Source organism: Lactuca sativa, chromosome 1 (genome assembly GCF_002870075.4).
Source record: "Lactuca sativa cultivar Salinas chromosome 1, Lsat_Salinas_v11, whole genome shotgun sequence".
Lineage (NCBI taxonomy): Eukaryota > Viridiplantae > Streptophyta > Magnoliopsida > Asterales > Asteraceae > Lactuca > Lactuca sativa.
Window position 1 is genome coordinate 87,398,888 of NC_056623.2, and position 16,311 is coordinate 87,415,198.

At 35.6% G+C, this 16,311-nt stretch overlaps 4 protein-coding genes across 6 annotated transcripts; 2 read left to right on the top strand and 2 right to left on the bottom strand.

Moving 5' to 3' along the window:
• The first annotated feature begins 2,066 nt into the window (after positions 1–2,066).
• LOC111896968 (cytochrome P450 Tp4149) lies at positions 2,067–4,044 on the top strand. The gene is made up of 2 exons (XM_023892945.3): positions 2,067–2,997; positions 3,298–4,044. Exons 1-2 carry the CDS (start codon positions 2,101–2,103, stop codon positions 3,904–3,906), a joined length of 1,506 nt encoding a protein of 501 aa, XP_023748713.1. The 5' UTR covers positions 2,067–2,100; the 3' UTR covers positions 3,907–4,044.
• A 140-nt stretch (positions 4,045–4,184) lies between these two features.
• On the top strand, positions 4,185–7,393 carry LOC128134076 (uncharacterized). Its single transcript, XM_052771465.1, has 5 exons — positions 4,185–4,570; positions 4,712–4,888; positions 5,185–5,909; positions 5,985–6,624; positions 6,708–7,393. The coding sequence occupies exons 2-5, from the start codon at positions 4,726–4,728 to the stop codon at positions 7,169–7,171; spliced, it is 1,992 nt and encodes a 663-aa protein (XP_052627425.1). The 5' UTR covers positions 4,185–4,570; positions 4,712–4,725; the 3' UTR covers positions 7,172–7,393.
• A 1,953-nt stretch (positions 7,394–9,346) lies between these two features.
• LOC111896966 (uncharacterized) lies at positions 9,347–11,378 on the bottom strand. 2 transcript variants are annotated; one of them, XM_052765094.1, is made up of 6 exons: positions 11,157–11,378; positions 10,921–11,065; positions 10,801–10,840; positions 10,318–10,389; positions 10,143–10,226; positions 9,347–10,014 (listed from the first exon to the last, which is right to left on the bottom strand). In XM_052765094.1, exons 3-6 carry the CDS (start codon positions 10,801–10,803, stop codon positions 9,667–9,669), a joined length of 507 nt encoding a protein of 168 aa, XP_052621054.1. In that variant the 5' UTR covers positions 10,804–10,840; positions 10,921–11,065; positions 11,157–11,378; the 3' UTR covers positions 9,347–9,666. The 2 variants fall into 2 exon arrangements, with proteins under 2 accessions (XP_052621054.1, XP_052621072.1); XM_052765112.1 differs by lacking the exon at positions 11,157–11,378 and having other exon boundaries at positions 10,921–11,126.
• Positions 11,379–13,482: 2,104 nt separating this feature from the next.
• On the bottom strand, positions 13,483–15,244 carry LOC111896912 (E3 ubiquitin-protein ligase SIRP1). 2 transcript variants are annotated; one of them, XM_023892883.3, is made up of 2 exons: positions 14,871–15,244; positions 13,483–14,640 (listed from the first exon to the last, which is right to left on the bottom strand). In XM_023892883.3, exon 2 carries the CDS (start codon positions 14,609–14,611, stop codon positions 13,583–13,585), a length of 1,029 nt encoding a protein of 342 aa, XP_023748651.1. In that variant the 5' UTR covers positions 14,612–14,640; positions 14,871–15,244; the 3' UTR covers positions 13,483–13,582. The 2 variants fall into 2 exon arrangements, with proteins under 2 accessions (XP_023748651.1, XP_023748650.1); XM_023892882.3 differs by having other exon boundaries at positions 14,971–15,243.
• Positions 15,245–16,311: the final 1,067 nt, after the last annotated feature.

Here is a 16,311-nt window from a genome sequence, read left to right on the forward strand (position 1 = left end):
ATCGCTAATCCCTCTCCAATCCATTTTTAAATGGCTAGAATTTACCGAACAGAAATCCTGGTTTTTTCTGTTGTTGACCCCTTGGAAGTTTGTCGTTCATTAGCTTGGCATAACTTACATTGCTGATTTTGTCATTGATACCTCTATTATTTCTAGCAGTGGGGAAAGGTATGAGCATCAATGGAAGGGAGGCCGAAAATTCGTAAAGAGATGGGTGCAGCGTATTCACAAGAGAGAATATAGACGAGACTGTGTGATTTGCAATATTTTTTACAAAATGACCGGATCAAATGGTGTCATCTTTTTTCTTTGGAATTGTGTTGGCCAGAAAATATAACCAAGAAATTGATGTTTGTCGAAGTTGACTATTAGGGCAGTTTCTTGTACAACATAATGTTAGTTTAATCAGTGTTACCACATCCAAAAGGTGTCACATCATCATCCTAGTCATAAATTGGTGTTATAACACCAAATGTGGAAATAGGCAACACCAAATAACATGTAATAACACCATTTATTTTCTATTTTATTTTTTAATTTTTTTATGTTTGTAATTCCGATTTTTCTATTTTGTTTTATTTTTAATTTATGTCATAATAATTTTTAAAAAGCATTTAAATTAAATAACACATAATTAAATTAAATACTAATTAAAAACTACATTACAACGAAAAAACATAAAACGACATTCCAACGAAAAAAATAGACCGAAAAAAAAAACATTACAACGAAAAAAAAACACTAATCTTCGTCTAAATATTTCTGCTCAATCTTCGCCTTCATTTTTCGGAGTGTCTCCAACCGTCTCGGTGGTAGATTATCCTCGCTAGTTTGAAGAATTGTCAAATCTTTCACAATACGATCGTCCTCGGCTTCACGACGCAAGAACTCAAAATGTTCCCGTTGCAAATCATATCTTTTACGCGCGATTTCGTTGTGCTCGTCAAAATTTTTTTCATTTCGGCTTGTTCTCGTCGTCTACTTTCGGTTCCATCCGCGTACCGTTGAGCACGCCTCGCTTTGTCGCGGCCTATTGGTCGTCGAGGAGGGGAGATCTCTTCAATGTCGTTCAAGTCGTCCGGTATCTCATCCATGTCCGCATTGAGGTTGATGTTCGTGCGTGCGTCCAAAACATCGACGGAACCCGTGCCGCGCGACCTCTTCGATTGTTGTTCTGTAAATGTGTCGATTTTATTCCACTTTGGGTCTTCCTTCACAATCTCCCAAATTTTTTCGTGCTCAAAAACCTGACCGATCTCCACATGATATTGCTCCCTCGCCGCTCTATAAACGTCAAAATCGGTTGCACCACTTTGCTTGTGCGAGGAAAGCTTGTTGTAGGTGGAATTGAACTTGGTGCACTTCTTGCTTATTTGAGTCCATTTGCTACTCAACATGTCGTGATTGCGGTAATTTTCATCTTTGCTCAAAAGGCTACGAAATTTCTCGATCACGGCTTCCCAAAAGGCAACTCTTCACATGTCGTTTCCTTGCGTTGGATATTTTGATGTTCCGCACCAAGCCACCGCCAATGCGTACTCCTCGTCCGCGGTCCACGATGTTGGAGGTTCGTCTTCCAATTGTTCCACCGCAACCGTTTTCCCTTTCCTTCGTGATCTCCCTCTTTGAAAAAGGAAATGTATACGTTGAGCCTCGAAGAAATAGCCGTTTTCAAGCGTTACCACGGTAACACGTCCTAACGTAACACACAAAAATGCCACCGGGGTGCGGTGTTCCAAGCGTTATAACGCCGGTTTGGAGGCCACGTCATAATAACGCCATTAGGCGTTGCCCGCTCCTAGCCGTCTAAACAACAAAAATAAATGTAATGATGTTTCTTTAACATGTAAACGGGCTAGAACTATTATCAAAGTATTTCTTGAAAAACAACTCAGTTTCATTGTAAGTCATCTAAAAAAACACGGGCATAGTAGTCCTTATCCATACACTAATCTATCTGTTGAAATATAATGCATACCGCACAAATGAACCGCTTAGCTCCAAGAAATAATAATAAAGAATTGTTGGCGTGCTGAGATTTTAGCTTTTTATATAAACCATTCCATATTATTGGGCATCATAAATCTCTTCGTAAGGGAAATGTCTTCTTTCTTACTGAATTCTCCTCTTTTCTACTATTCATGCATCGTTTTAATAATTATCATCAGTTTCAAATGGATTTCAACTACTCTTTCCAAGACCAATAAAAATTTACCACCATCTCCACCAAGGCTTCCGATCATCGGAAACCTCCACCAACTAGGGTTGAACCCCCACCGCTCACTTGAGGCCCTGTCCAAAAAACATGGTCCACTCATGTTGATGCACCTTGGCAACGTGCCCATGCTTGTTGCCTCCTCACCTGAAGCAGCCAAAGAGATCTTGAAAACCCATGATTTGAAATTTGCAAGCCGACCCAAGTTAAGAATCCCCGACATACTTTTGTATGGCTCCAACGACATAACGTTTTCTCCTTATGGAGAGTATTGGAGGCAACTGAAGAGCATCGCTGTAGTCCATCTTCTAAATAATACTCGAGTCCAGTCATTTCAACAAGTGAGGGAAAAAGAGGTGGCTCTTATGATTGACAAGATCAAAAACAGTGATGGTTCTTTAGTTGATCTTAATGAACTGTTTTTTTGGCTTACGAATAACATTGTCTGCATGGCGAGTCTAGGGAGGAAATACGGTGGGTCAACGTTTGCAGACATAATGGACAGGTTTGTGCATCTGCTCAGTGGTTTCGATGTTGGTGATTATATTCCATGGTTGGCTTGGATAGACCGATTCAGTGGTTTAGAGGAGAAAGCACATAAAGTTGCTAAAGAATTTGATGACTTTCTTGAATGTGTTGTTGAAGAACATTTAGATAAGAGAAGAGGGGTGGATACTTTATATAGTGAAGATCAAGATCTAGTTGACACCTTATTGGATGTACAAAGAGATAACGCAACTGGCTTTACCTTTCATAGAGATGTCATCAAAGCCCTCATTTTGGTAAGAGTTTTATTTTCATCTTTTAATTTTGAATTAAAGAGTTGTGATCTTTTTGTTTTGGATAAGGTCACATTTGCACCTCAAACGAAACATTAGACATCTAATCATTGATGGAAGTGACTTGGACCAATATTAATGAATAAATTTACTCACAAAGGAAATTTACTTACCACCCACTTCCACGATTTCAACAGAGGGAAGGGATTGATAGGATTAATGACTTTAATAAACACGCAATAATGACGATGCTAAAGACACCCAAGAGTAATGGAACACCATTAAAACTTATGTTTATTGTAGGATGTATTTACTGCTGGAACAGATACTACATATGCAAGTTTGGTATGGTCAATCAGTGAGCTAATAAGACACCCAAGCATAATGGAAAAAGTACAACAAGAAGTAACAGAAATAGCACAAGGAAGATCCATGATTTTGGAAAAGGATTTAGAGAAAATGAATTATCTTAAAGCCATCATCAAGGAGACCTTACGTTTGCATACTCCAGTTCCACTACTTGTTCCTCGAGAATCAACACAAGATGTGAAAGTAATGGGTTACGACATTCCAGCTGGCACACAAGCGATTGTGAATGCTTGGGCGATAGGAAGAGATCCTACCTTATGGGAAGACCCAGAGGAATTTAGGCCTGAAAGGTTCTTCAACTCTTCCACAGATTACAAAGGGCTTCACTTTGAGTTTCTTCCATTTGGTGGTGGACGAAGAGGGTGCCCTGGGATTCAATTCGCTATAGTCATCATTGAATTAGCATTAGCAAATGTGATATACAAGTTCGATTTGGCATTACCAGATGGAGTCAAAGGAAAGGATTTGGACATGAGTGAGAAGTATGGCCTTGTTGTCCATAAGAAATCTCCTTTAATTGTTGTGGCAACTTCTCGTTTCTAGTAGTTGCATGCCCATAGTATGCAACTTTCAATGATAATACTAAATATATGTTTCATAATAGATGTCATAACCGAAGAGGTGTGTAGCTTTAAACACAAATCCTTTTAAATTTAAGATATGATTGATTTTCCATAATCATACATTATTTTTTGAGAAAATGACAAAAATAGTCATTCACAATAATGGCATTACAAAAATAGCCAAAAAAAAAATCGAAATTACAAAATTAGCTAACGATTTCGCAGATGGAGATGCTCCATCTGCGAAATGAGCATCTCATCTGCGAAAGTACAAGCACCTAAAGCACAGTTGTGTTTTAGGTGCTTGTACATTCGCAGGTGCTTTTAATTTTTTTCTGTATATATAGGGGTAAAATCGCAGATGGAATAGGTCCATCTGCGATTTACTCTAACTCTATCTGCGAAATCGTGGTTTTTTTTTAATTTTTTTTTTTTTTAGTTTGACTATGAAATGAATTGGTTTGACTACGAAATCATGTTGCTATATAAAAAGTTTTGTAGAAAAAATATCATTTTGGTTGTTATTTGTTTAGGAACTTTCTCTACAATTTGTTCAAAAAATGATTGAATATTTGGTTTGTCTTGTAACCGGTGGGAGATGGCAAGTTAATGGAACTAATCTGGATACATATGTCCATAGAGAGGTATTTCTGAACTTGCTTTGATATTTTCTGAGTATATTAGTTATAGTGATTTTGTATCTTTGGTAAGAAGCAAAATTGGTTTGTTAGACAAATATAGAATTAGTCTTCGTTTCCACCATCCTGAATTAAATTATTATATAGCTATAGTTGAAGACATGGATGTTAGAATGTTGATAAACGTAATCAAATGTAGTGGAGGAAGGGCTGTGAAAGTGTTTGTGGTGGTTGATGAAGTTGAGGAGGTTAATGGGGGTGGTGAAATTGGAAACCAGCTTGTTGGTAATTTATGCAGTTATAAAGGGAGCAACGATCCGATAGGTACTTTCAATACTCCTAGTGTACCTCAGTTTCACAGTGTTGCTGAAAATGTTAATGTTAGTTATTCACATATTCACTATGTGGATCCTGAGAATTACAAGTCTGTTGGTGATGATGATGTTGGTACATATCTTAATCATGTGGGTGGTCGTTGTGATGATGTTACCGAACAAGAAGTTAAACTTATGAATAGGCGTGTGGTAGATAAAACTAAAAAGAAAAAAAATCAAGTCAAAAAAATGAAAAAAAAAATCATGTTTACGGGCATTATGTTGATGTTGGTGATGTATGTTTAGATATAACCGAGCTACAAAGCAATTCCGATAGAGATGAGTTGGGTGATGAAGTTAAAGCTAAGTTTCCCGATAACCTTTTTCACGGTATGCCCCCTGTACCAGCATGGCCAGTTGATATTAATGAAGATATCCCAACACAGATGGTAGACATGAATCTTCAAAAGATTCAATGTGAGAGTATATTTAAGAACAAAGAACTTTTAAAGCGGTGTATTGGTAAAAAATGTCTTCGAGAAGGTTTCCAGACGAGGACAAGTAGATCCACCAAATCAAGGTATGAAGTTGTGTGTGTTTCGAAAAATTGTTCTTGGTTACTAAGAGCAAAAGCAATTAAAAATTCTGATGGACTTTTCCAAGTGAATAAATTTGTTGATGTACACACATGTTCTTCAACATTGTTGCAACCTAATCATCGACAAGCAAACAAATATGTTTTGGGTGAATATGTTGCTGATGTTTTGGCTGAAGACTATAGTAGAGTTTATCGGGGAAAAGAAATTGTTAATGATATGAATGCTCAATTGAATATCAATATCTCATACCATCAGGCATGGCGTGCGAAGCAATATGCATTGTTGTCGTTAAGGGGTACGAAAGAGGATTCTTTTACCAAACTTCCGGCGTATTGTCACAACTTGGCCAAACATAATCCGGGTACTGTCACACATATTAAAACAGATGCTGATGATCGCTTTGAGTTTTTGTACATTGCACTCGGTTGCTCGGTTAGTATTATCATATTATATTAATTTTTTAATATTTATTTTGGTGTATTTGAATAGATATACAATGTATTGTAGGTACGCGCTTTTGTCAATTTTTGTAAGCCGACCCTAGTAGTAGATGGAGCTCACCTAAAGGGCGAGTTCAAAGGTACCATGTTACTTGCAGTTACTAAGGACGGACAAAACCAAATATTACTGGTTGCATATGGTATATTCAAAAATGAGTGTACCGATTCTTGGACATGGTTTTTTCAAAAACTACATGATTGCATAGGAAATATGCAGGAGCTTACAATTATATCTGATATGTCTCCATCTATAGCAACATCCGTTGCCAACATTTTTCCTCACGCTCATCATGGAATATGTGGTGTCCATTTGTATTTCAACATAGTATCTAGATTCGGCAAGAGTAAGACGGATAAAGGAATTTTTTGGGAGGCGTGTAGGGCGTACACAGTTGATGCTTTTGATGTTGCCATGGATGTTATGAAAAAGACAAAAGAACCAATATGGGAGTACTTAAAAAGTATAAATCCAGAAACCTGGTCAAGGGCACATTTTAAAGGGAACCGATACAATCTTATGTCGTCCAACAGTGCGGAGTCTATAAATGCATTATCTAGACACACACGTAAGGTGCCAATACTTATGTTGATCGATTTTTTTTGTGCTACAATGCAACAATGGTGGTTTCAAAGACGTAACTTTGCAGGTATTAAGTAAATTTGTAATATTAATGTTTTATTAGTTTTGATGTTATTGATCTTAACTTCTTCATTTTGGCTGTTTTTTTAGCGGAAGCAACAACAATACTTACCCCTTGGGCGGATGAAGTTGTAAAAGAAAACAAGAAAACTTTTACCAAATGGGATGTTCGCATGATCTCAAATACGAAATGCGGGGTCAAAAAGGGGGCACAAAATGTGATTGTTGATTTTCAACATATGACATGTACATGTAGGCATTGGCAACTTGATGGGATACCTTGTGGTCATGTCATAAGATGTTTAACAGTGAACAATTACCAAGACTGTTCGAGGTTTGCATTAAATGCTTACCTTACCGAAACACTGAGGAAAACATATGAGGAATCAATAAACCCTCTGCCAAATCCATCCGAATGGGAGATCCCCGATGATTTGATGATTGTTAAGCCACCTATAATGGATAAACGTCAGCCAGGCAGGCCAAGAAACACAGACCGCATTCCATCCCAAGGCGAGGGTCCAATTATAAAAGAGTGTTCTACATGTGGTTAACTAGGACACACGAGAAATAATTGTACTAGAAAAGCGTCCGGTAGCAGAGCAGGTCTACTGCAGAAATGGCATATAATATTGGTGGTTCAGCGGGTTGCTCACAAACCTATAACGCTGATTTTGATATAAAACAACCTTGAAATTAAGAGTAATGACAAGTTGTTAACTTATTATGTATTGTAATATTTTTATTAACTCTTACAAGACATTGCTATGCTTTCATATTTTAGTTAAGTTTGTTGATTATAACAATGAATGAAGCCTTTATATTATAAAATATAGTTTGCAGATTTTTTTTAACAGTTACAACATGTTATTTAAAAAGACAACAAACGATCCTTTTGCAACCTAATCTGTTTCATGATAATATTACAACAACTTTGTAACTAATTTTTAAACTCAGGGAAGTGCAACGGGTACTTCTCTTTCTCCATTGTTATATAGTCATCCCTAATTCTCATTTTGTCTTCGAAACGATCCTTTTTTACCATAATGTGTATCAACTGCTCATCCTTCTCAGCAAGCCGTTTTTCAGTCGTTTTGATTGCCTTCTTACTCTTTTTTATCCAATCTTTATGCTCTTTGATTTTGTTTTTATTGAGGTCAATCCATTCTTGAGCTTGTTTGCATTCCGATTCAATATCATTAGCAAGTTCAGTGAGAAGTCGGGATAACTCTTTGTCCTCTTCTTTAATGCAATGGACATTTATTTATTCAAATTAATCATACGAGTTGCTCACATAATAAACTAAAATAGATTTTAAACAAACGAAATACATACGAAATACATGAAAATAACCTAGTACTCACATAATAAACTAAAATAGTTTTTAAACAAACGAAATACATACGAAATACATGAAAATAACCTACTAAATGAAAATAACCTAGTACTCACATAATAAACTAAAATAGATTTTAAACAAACGGGATATATTTAAAAATATTCCAAGGGGCTTCAAACTGGAATTCCAACCCGTTACTTAATGACTTGTATTCCTCCTTAGCAGCTTCCAAGATGATCTCCTCAGTAGCATTTAAACGGGTGTCGTCAATTTTGGTATAAAGATCGTTGAATAATAGAACTTCGGTTTTCATTTCATACCATCTTGCTAAGATGTCTAGTTCGTCACGATCGTTTCTTGTAGCCATTCGGTTTTCAGCATTGAAAATATTGGTTAAACAGCTCCAAAACATTGGATCGTTCAACTTGCTTGTCTCGTACACATGAATATAAGCATGTGTAAGAACCAAGAACTCTTCATTGCTCCATGATATAGAACTCATTTTGATTGAAACAAAGAGAGTAGAATCTAAAAAACAATATTTGAACAGCTGTATTGGTTTATTTAATAAAGTATTTATGTAACTTAAGGTCAATTTATAGTAGTTTCTACACAAAATCGCAGTCCAATCTTCTAATATGTCTGCAATTCATAGTCAAACTGACGAATGCAGTGTACTATACTTATAACACAACAGATCACTGTTCGAGTTGACAAGTCATCCCCGGTCGAATGACAACACAATACATTGCTGCTTGAATTGACAAGCCATTGCACCAGGATAGTAAGGAGTCGTTATAAATAGATTTTAATATCCGTTGTAATTGTATCGTATTACTTCCCTCCTTGCAATTATGGACTCACCACATATATGGAGGAACGCAGAGGAGGTCGCTTTGGTTCAAGCTTGGATTATAACTGTAGAGGAGGATTTTCCACCGGGTCCCCCACAAGTTCGTGTTGGATCATTTTGGTCTCGTGTTTGTCATTTGTTTCACCATTTAATGAGTCGTACTCAATATCGAAGAAGAAGAGATGTCAAAGCGAAGTTTCTGGATATGAAAATAAAGGTGAAACAATTTCAACGTATTTATAACGAGTTGGATAACGAACATGCAAATACGGATGAAGACATTCTACGGCAGGTGGCTTTGGAACTATACCGTTTTGAATTTGATGGTAGCGAGTTTACCCACTTAGATGCATGGAATCTTTTAAAGAATGTCCCTTATTTTTAAATGCATGTTGGTTAAGTTAATTGTTTTTCGTTATTTAAGTTGCTTGTTGTTGTATGTGTGTAGTCGTTACTATTTAATAAACGTCCATTTCTTTTAATATATATTGTTTCCTCAATAACCAATACATAGAACGCCATAAAATATAAATGGGGTACATAAATAACTAATACATAATACGACATAAAATATAAACTGGGTACATGGATAACTAATACGTAACACGACACTAAAATAAAAACAGGGGACATAAAAAACTAATACATAATACTACATAAAACATAAAGGTGCTACATGAATAACTACTGCATTGAGGGAGGTAACAGGACCACCGTTTCATTTGGTATTTCCCAATGCACATGTGATGGTATAGTATTCACCAATTCAGATCCATATGCAAGTCGATACACATAATTAGTGAACTTGTAATCAACCATTCCGTGAATGGATTCAGATGTACGGGTTCTTAGACATGCTATAGCGTGGCCACATGGTATACCGCTTTTTTGCCATTTACCACAACTACATACCCTTCGTTCAAGTTGTACGTTGCTGGTGGCAAAATTGTCATCGACTTCAAATGTATCCCCATACAAATAAAACGAATACCTCGGTGTAAGGAGGGCACAAATAAAACGAATACCTCGGTGTAAGGAGGGCACAAATATTGTGATGGTTTTCGAGTCCTCAGTTTATCGGGTGTAACTTCTTTACCATCATACTCATCAAAATAATCTACAATTCCCGTTATTATTAGTTCGTCTTCGTCCGGCACATCATCATCAAATTTGCTCCCCGCATTGTTATTCCTCTCCTCCCACTCCTACATTAAAAATAAAACTTTATACTTAATAACGAAATACACATAATTTAATAAGCAATAATATCTAATTAAATAAATGATTTAATCTACTAAAAACAAAATATTTATATTAATGTAACTATAAGAACCTCTTTAACTTCACTATAATCATTTACATCAAACACATCATCATCAAATTTGTTCCCCGCATAGTCATTCCTCTCCTCCAACACCTACATTAAAAATATAACTTTTTACTTAATAACGAAAGACACTTTATTAAAAAGTAATTATTAAAATCGTAAAGGTAATATCTATAACAACCTTGTCATCTTGAATATCACCAAAAACATTTTCAGTTGTATTGTTTTTATTCATCACTTCATCTTGCACAACCTATATTTTCAAATATAAAATATGAACACAGATATTCATATATGTTAATAAAATTTAAAAAATAATGTAGCGTGTAACTAACCTGTTCATCATATTTTCTTTGTGACACTATCGGATCATCAAAACTAATGTCGTTCCAAAATTGTTCAGTATTCACTTCTTCAACAAAAACCTTTGTAGGTTGTCGGTTCATAAACACATGCTGCTCCAGTGCATGTAGTCGTTTCAACACCTCGTCTAGGTTGTGTTTCCCACTGCCCCGACCTCTACCATGAGAGCGACCATTGGATGACATACTAGACGAAGATTCGTCTTGTCTCCTAAAATGGTCCCGTACTGGGGATGGAACTGCTTTCCCTTCACCATATACATACTCTTGAAATGACATATAATAACAAGATGTCATCTCACCATCACCCGGTAACATGTTTTGTCTTGGTGGTTGCCCCTCCTAAAAAATTAAACATATTAAAAATGCATATAAAAGTATAATAATCAAGTTTATTAATAATAAACGAAAAATTTATAAACCTGTATCTTTGACCAAATCTTGTTCACGTCAACCCATTTCAATTTTTTTGTTCCACTCCATCGTTTCATCCGAGGCAAGTCTTTATTTTTTTCTCAATACAAATCCACATGCACGAACAGCCGGAATCATCTCATATATCCATATCTATAATTTTTTACAATTACAGTAATAAAAGTTAAAATTAAAATAAAAAACATAACAATAAAACAATTTAAATATAAGAAAATTTTTATACCCTTATTGGAGTCGTAAATCCTGAGACGGAGTACTTTAAAGTTTGACGACGCTCAGAAAGTGATAAATAATTATGTATTTTGTTCCATGTATCATCAAGGTCAACATAAGTAAAATCCCAGAGATAGCTACCCCAAGCGAAGCTAACAAAACAAAAAAACAAAATTGGTTATTATATAAATTATAACTTTAATAAAATAGAACTTTTAACGTAAACAAAATATACCTGTTCTAGATATCCAAATTCTCAGCCAAAAAAAACCAATCTTGTGGCACCCGATCATTAACTTCTTTACCTAAAAAACCTTCACACAAAATGTATATCAAACATACTCTAACTGCATCAACGTCGTCAAGTGCTAGGAATGTTCGATTTAAAATTAAACGTTTCAGGTCGCCGATTTTCACCGAACCATTAGTATGGTCCGGAAATAGCCGTTCACGCAATAAACATCTTTTTTTACTGCTTAATAATTTTTCCGACCCTTTTCTCCCAATGTTTTTTGAATACTCCCCAAAATTGAAGCCGGTAATCAAACAAAACTCTTCCGGCCCATAAACCATTTTCGTATTGCCTACTCGAAAATATAATCGTTTTATTCCATCTGGAGATAAAACAGGGTCCGGCCAGATCTGATGAAAAAACATTTTATGAAACAATAATGCGTCCCCTTGTAAACGAGGGACATCAATAAAATAACCAAATACGGTATCTCTGAAAATGGCACGTCTGGCATCATCTAAAACTTCAAATACTTCCCATATGTTACTGCCCGAGCCTTTTAAGTTCGCAAAGGCTTTCGTATTCATAAAACTAAAATCATGCTGCAAAAAAAACACAAAAACAAATTAGAGAACTAAAAAATATTTTGTTTTTAAAATATATGATTACGAACTGCAATAAGTACATAAACAATTAGTAATGCAAATACAATTTCTTAATTACTAATATATATATATATATATATATATATATATATATATATATATATATATATATATATATATATATATATATATATATATATATTCGATAAAAAACAATAACATACACATATATAAACAATTTTCCAAGTTATACAACAAATATATTTACGATAAAAACCATATCATACATAATTATATAAACATTTTATTAAACGACAAATTTTCAACTTAAACAAATTTTCAACTTAAACGACAAATATATAAACAATTTTTATCTTTCTAATTAAAACTAACATTTTATAACCATATAAACAAACAATTTTTCAAATAAAACGACAACAAAATTAACAATTTTGCAAGTTATACGACAACTTTATACAAATTTTCAACTTATACGACAAACACAAACAATTTCTAACAATATATATACGACAAATTTTCAACTTATACAAATGTTATACTTATACGACAAATATATATACAAACGACTATTTTGCATATACTATAATTTAACTATTTTTCACTTTATATAAACAATTATACGATAAGAATATACAAGTTTTCAGGTTATACAACAACTAAACAAACAACAAAAATAACAAATTGTAAACATTATCTACGCAGTCTCTACTTGTACATTCAAACAAACACTAACAAAATAGCATTTAAACTTCAAGTATACTAAAGAAATATTAAAACTATCAAACACAACAAAATTACGCTTTTTTAACACTAAATAATACAACAAATGATAAAATAAAAAATAAGTTTAAACATTAAAAGAGTTAAAATCTAACCATATTTGCGGGATTGTTGACATAATCCTCCATTTTCTTCAAAAACTAACCAAAATTCCGAGAGAAACCCAAAGATAGAGAGAGTTTTTGTGTAGAGAAGAGTGAAAAATGGAGAAAAAAAACGTTTATATAGTAAAACACAAGGGGATTTCGTAGATGGCACATCTCATCTGCGAAAGTACAAGCACCTAAAGCACAGCTGTGCTTTAGGTGCTTGTACTTTCGCACAGATGGGGCATCTCCATCTGCGAAATCGTTGGCTAATTTTGTAATTTCGATTTTTTTTGGCTATTTTTATAATCCCATTAGTGTAAATGGCTATTTTTGTAAATTTGGAACATCCTAACATGTTATGATTTAGATGTTAATTTAGTTTTACGATTAAATTGATCAAACACATACTATGAGAGGAGATTATTTGTTGTTCTTAATTTCTTTCTTGGACAATCATTATTATATGCATGAGGAACACAAATCACGGTTTATTGATCCAAAGAACATGACTATAACTTAACACTAACAACTTCCATGACCTTTATAGCAAATTGGTCATAATTGGTTGCATAAATATGTCATTATACGATTTAGAAAGGCACAAGAACATTAATATAATACGTATAAATACATTTTTGAAAGCCGATAAGTTTCAACATTACACTTCCCAACTGGTCTCTATACACAACTCTCTAACAAACATGAAAACTTACTGTTCCTCATCCTCACCATAGGCTCTACGAGCCCATGGTGACGAACCCGAGCTCGATGCAGATGGCATCGAGCCGGGTTGGGGCCCAGTTGTTGGCCCGAATAAGGTACTAAAAGGCCAAGGAAGAGACAAACGTCTCAAATTTCTATCATCCCCATCTTCACTACCACCCGACCCGTTTGTCTCTTGGCCGGGTCTTGTTTCATCAGAAGGTAACTCAAACCTGCAAACGGGACACGAGCTATGAAGCTCTAACCATGGTAGAATACATTTGCTATGAAACTTATGTTTACATGGCATCTCTTTAGCTTCATTTCCAACTTCAAAATCATCCAAACAAACCGAACATTGAACTGAATTTTCATCGATTTTTACAGTTGGCATTGCTTCCACCGCCTGTTTTTGTGCGGGTCGGGTTCCGTGTCTATTCGGGTCAATTTCAGATAAATGTTGTAGTAATTCGTCTAATCCGGGACCCGAAAAATAGTCACCTAAAGAACCAATTGGATGGGTCCCACCACCGCTACCTTGAACAACTATTGTCTGATTAAAAGGATTAATCAGAATAACACGTTCCCTATCATGATCACGTTCTTGTGATGTATTGTTTTCAGATCCAGATCGAACACCTTGGAGGAGGTGGAGGATGGCGGCGGAGCTCCGGCCCCGCCTCCTCATGATGGACTCAAACTCACGGTCCAAATCAGAGTCTCCTCCCTCCCGGAAGTTGTAGCTCCGGTGGCGGTCTTCTTCCTCGTTATCTTCATCAAAGTCGATGTGGGAAAATCTCCGGCGACGGCGAGGGTTGTTCATCATGCCGAGAAAGACTGGAGCCCATAACGACTGACCACGGTCAGGAACATCTTCACGGTGGTGGTGGTGGTGGTCGCTTGTGACACTATCCATTTCCTCCATGAATTCACCATGACAACTCGAACACTTGATTGTTAGCACTTCTATGATCGGGACTACGGGCCTATTACATTGATGACACCAGTATCTTGTTGACTCTCTATCTTCATCCATATCTCACTTTCAGAAATCAGAATCAAGCTCTGTTATCAATCGCAATCAAGATCAGCAACCACGGAGTAGAAAAAAATTGGGTTTGTTAATTCAAACATATTATTACAGATCGAAGTATATAAAACCCTAGAAACCCATGATCTGAGATTACAAAGATCGAAATTATACTGGTAATTAACAAGAAAAATAGATCTTCAAAACTTAATATAACAAGATCCAGAAAGTCAAATTTCTTGGTATAGATTAGTATGATCTATACCTGGAAGAATCTGAAAGCTTCTAGATTTCAATTCTTTCATAAACTTAGCCAATCTGGATCGAAACTGACTAACATAAGAAAGAGGAAGTGAAACAATTACCAGTATCAGCAGACGAAATCCGGTGTGTTGGAAAACTGCAATCAAAGACGTGTTTGTGTTGGAAAGATGCAATCAAAGACGTTTGTGGTGGAATCTGAATGGGTATTGTGGGGTCATATGAATTGTAGGAGTTGTCGTGTTGCTGGAAGTGGATTTTGGGAATTTATGGTCTCTGAAGAGAAGTCAGATGAGGATCCAAAGTTTGATCGTTGGATTTATGGAATAACAAGAAATGGGAGAAGTTTCTGAGAAAGTAGGAAGACTGACAACGAATACCGCGTTTTTTTTATTGTTTGCTCTTTGCTGTTTAAAATTGATAAATAATTCGATATTATTTTATTGAGAAAATTACACGAATGGTCCCTGTGGTTTGTGGTCACTTGCACGCTTGGTCCCTAGAAAGATTTTTTAACTCGGACCGTCCCCAAAACTTTAATTTGTTACCCGCCCAGTCCTTCTTTTAACTTTTCCGTCTGTTTAGGTGTTAGTAACTCCCATACCAGGGGCATTTTTGTCCTTTCGCCATTGCAAGGCCTCTAAAACCCACCTCGTTCATTCTTTTTCTCAATTTCTTCTTCTCACTTCTTCCTTTCGTGTTCTTCTCTTGGGCTTGCAATCCAAACGAAGGGAAAAAGGTGCACGTTCCCACTTTCCGGCAGCACATGCTGCTCAGGTATGTTTGTGAGTTGTAATTTTAAGAGACATAAAAGCAGTCCGCAACAGATGTCTGCAGCCGGAGCTTCTCGAAGAAGACAACCCTGAACTATGAAACGGAGCGGCAGTCTCTCATTCTGTGCGGCGTGTGTGTTGGCTTCTAGTGACAGTTTCTGGTAGGCCATCAATCGACAGAGTAGCTCCCAATCGGAATCTATCAGCCATGGATGTGCCTGTAAAATTACGATTACAAGGTTTCGCCATTTGAGTTCGAACTTCTGCTTCAACATTTTAGAAATTTCTATGAATAAATTGAAAAATATTTTGTCCCTCTTTATATGATTGCAAATATTACGTATAAGAAAATCTTTATCCTGAATTTCTAACAATTTCGGTCTCAATTTTGACTTTAAAAGTCAACTGTACCTTGAGATATATATATATATATATATATATATATATATATATATATATATATATATATATATATATATATATATATTGCTCGATACATTCCTTCATCGATTGACCTTGCAAAATCAGTGACAGTAGCAACCAAAGATTGAAACTTTTTGAGCTTTAAGTTAACATCGGATGCCACCTCAACAAGATAGTTGTCGATGAGATTAGCCACCATCGTCACGGGTGTAAGCGAGTAAGAATTCCTGATTAAATCATCATCATTGT

Bases quoted from the DNA above. Each gene is read 5' to 3' on its own strand.
- LOC111896968 (XM_023892945.3), top strand. From the start codon at position 2,101: ATGTCTTCTTTCTTACTGAATTCTCCTCTTTTCTACTATTCATGCATC. The intron at 2,998-3,297 runs GTAAGAGTTTTA...TGTTTATTGTAG, and splicing joins TCATCAAAGCCCTCATTTTG to GATGTATTTACTGCTGGAAC.
- LOC128134076 (XM_052771465.1), top strand. From the start codon at position 4,726: ATGGATGTTAGAATGTTGATAAACGTAATCAAATGTAGTGGAGGAAGG. The intron at 5,910-5,984 runs GTTAGTATTATC...AATGTATTGTAG, and splicing joins ACATTGCACTCGGTTGCTCG to GTACGCGCTTTTGTCAATTT. The intron at 6,625-6,707 runs GTATTAAGTAAA...CTGTTTTTTTAG, and splicing joins TCAAAGACGTAACTTTGCAG to CGGAAGCAACAACAATACTT.
- LOC111896966 (XM_052765094.1), bottom strand. The intron at 10,227-10,317 runs GTTGTTATAGAT...TTTTTAATGTAG, and splicing joins GTGATATTCAAGATGACAAG to GTGTTGGAGGAGAGGAATGA. The intron at 10,015-10,142 runs GTTCTTATAGTT...TTTTTAATGTAG, and splicing joins ATTATAGTGAAGTTAAAGAG to GAGTGGGAGGAGAGGAATAA.
- LOC111896912 (XM_023892883.3), bottom strand. From the start codon at position 14,611: ATGGATGAAGATAGAGAGTCAACAAGATACTGGTGTCATCAATGTAAT.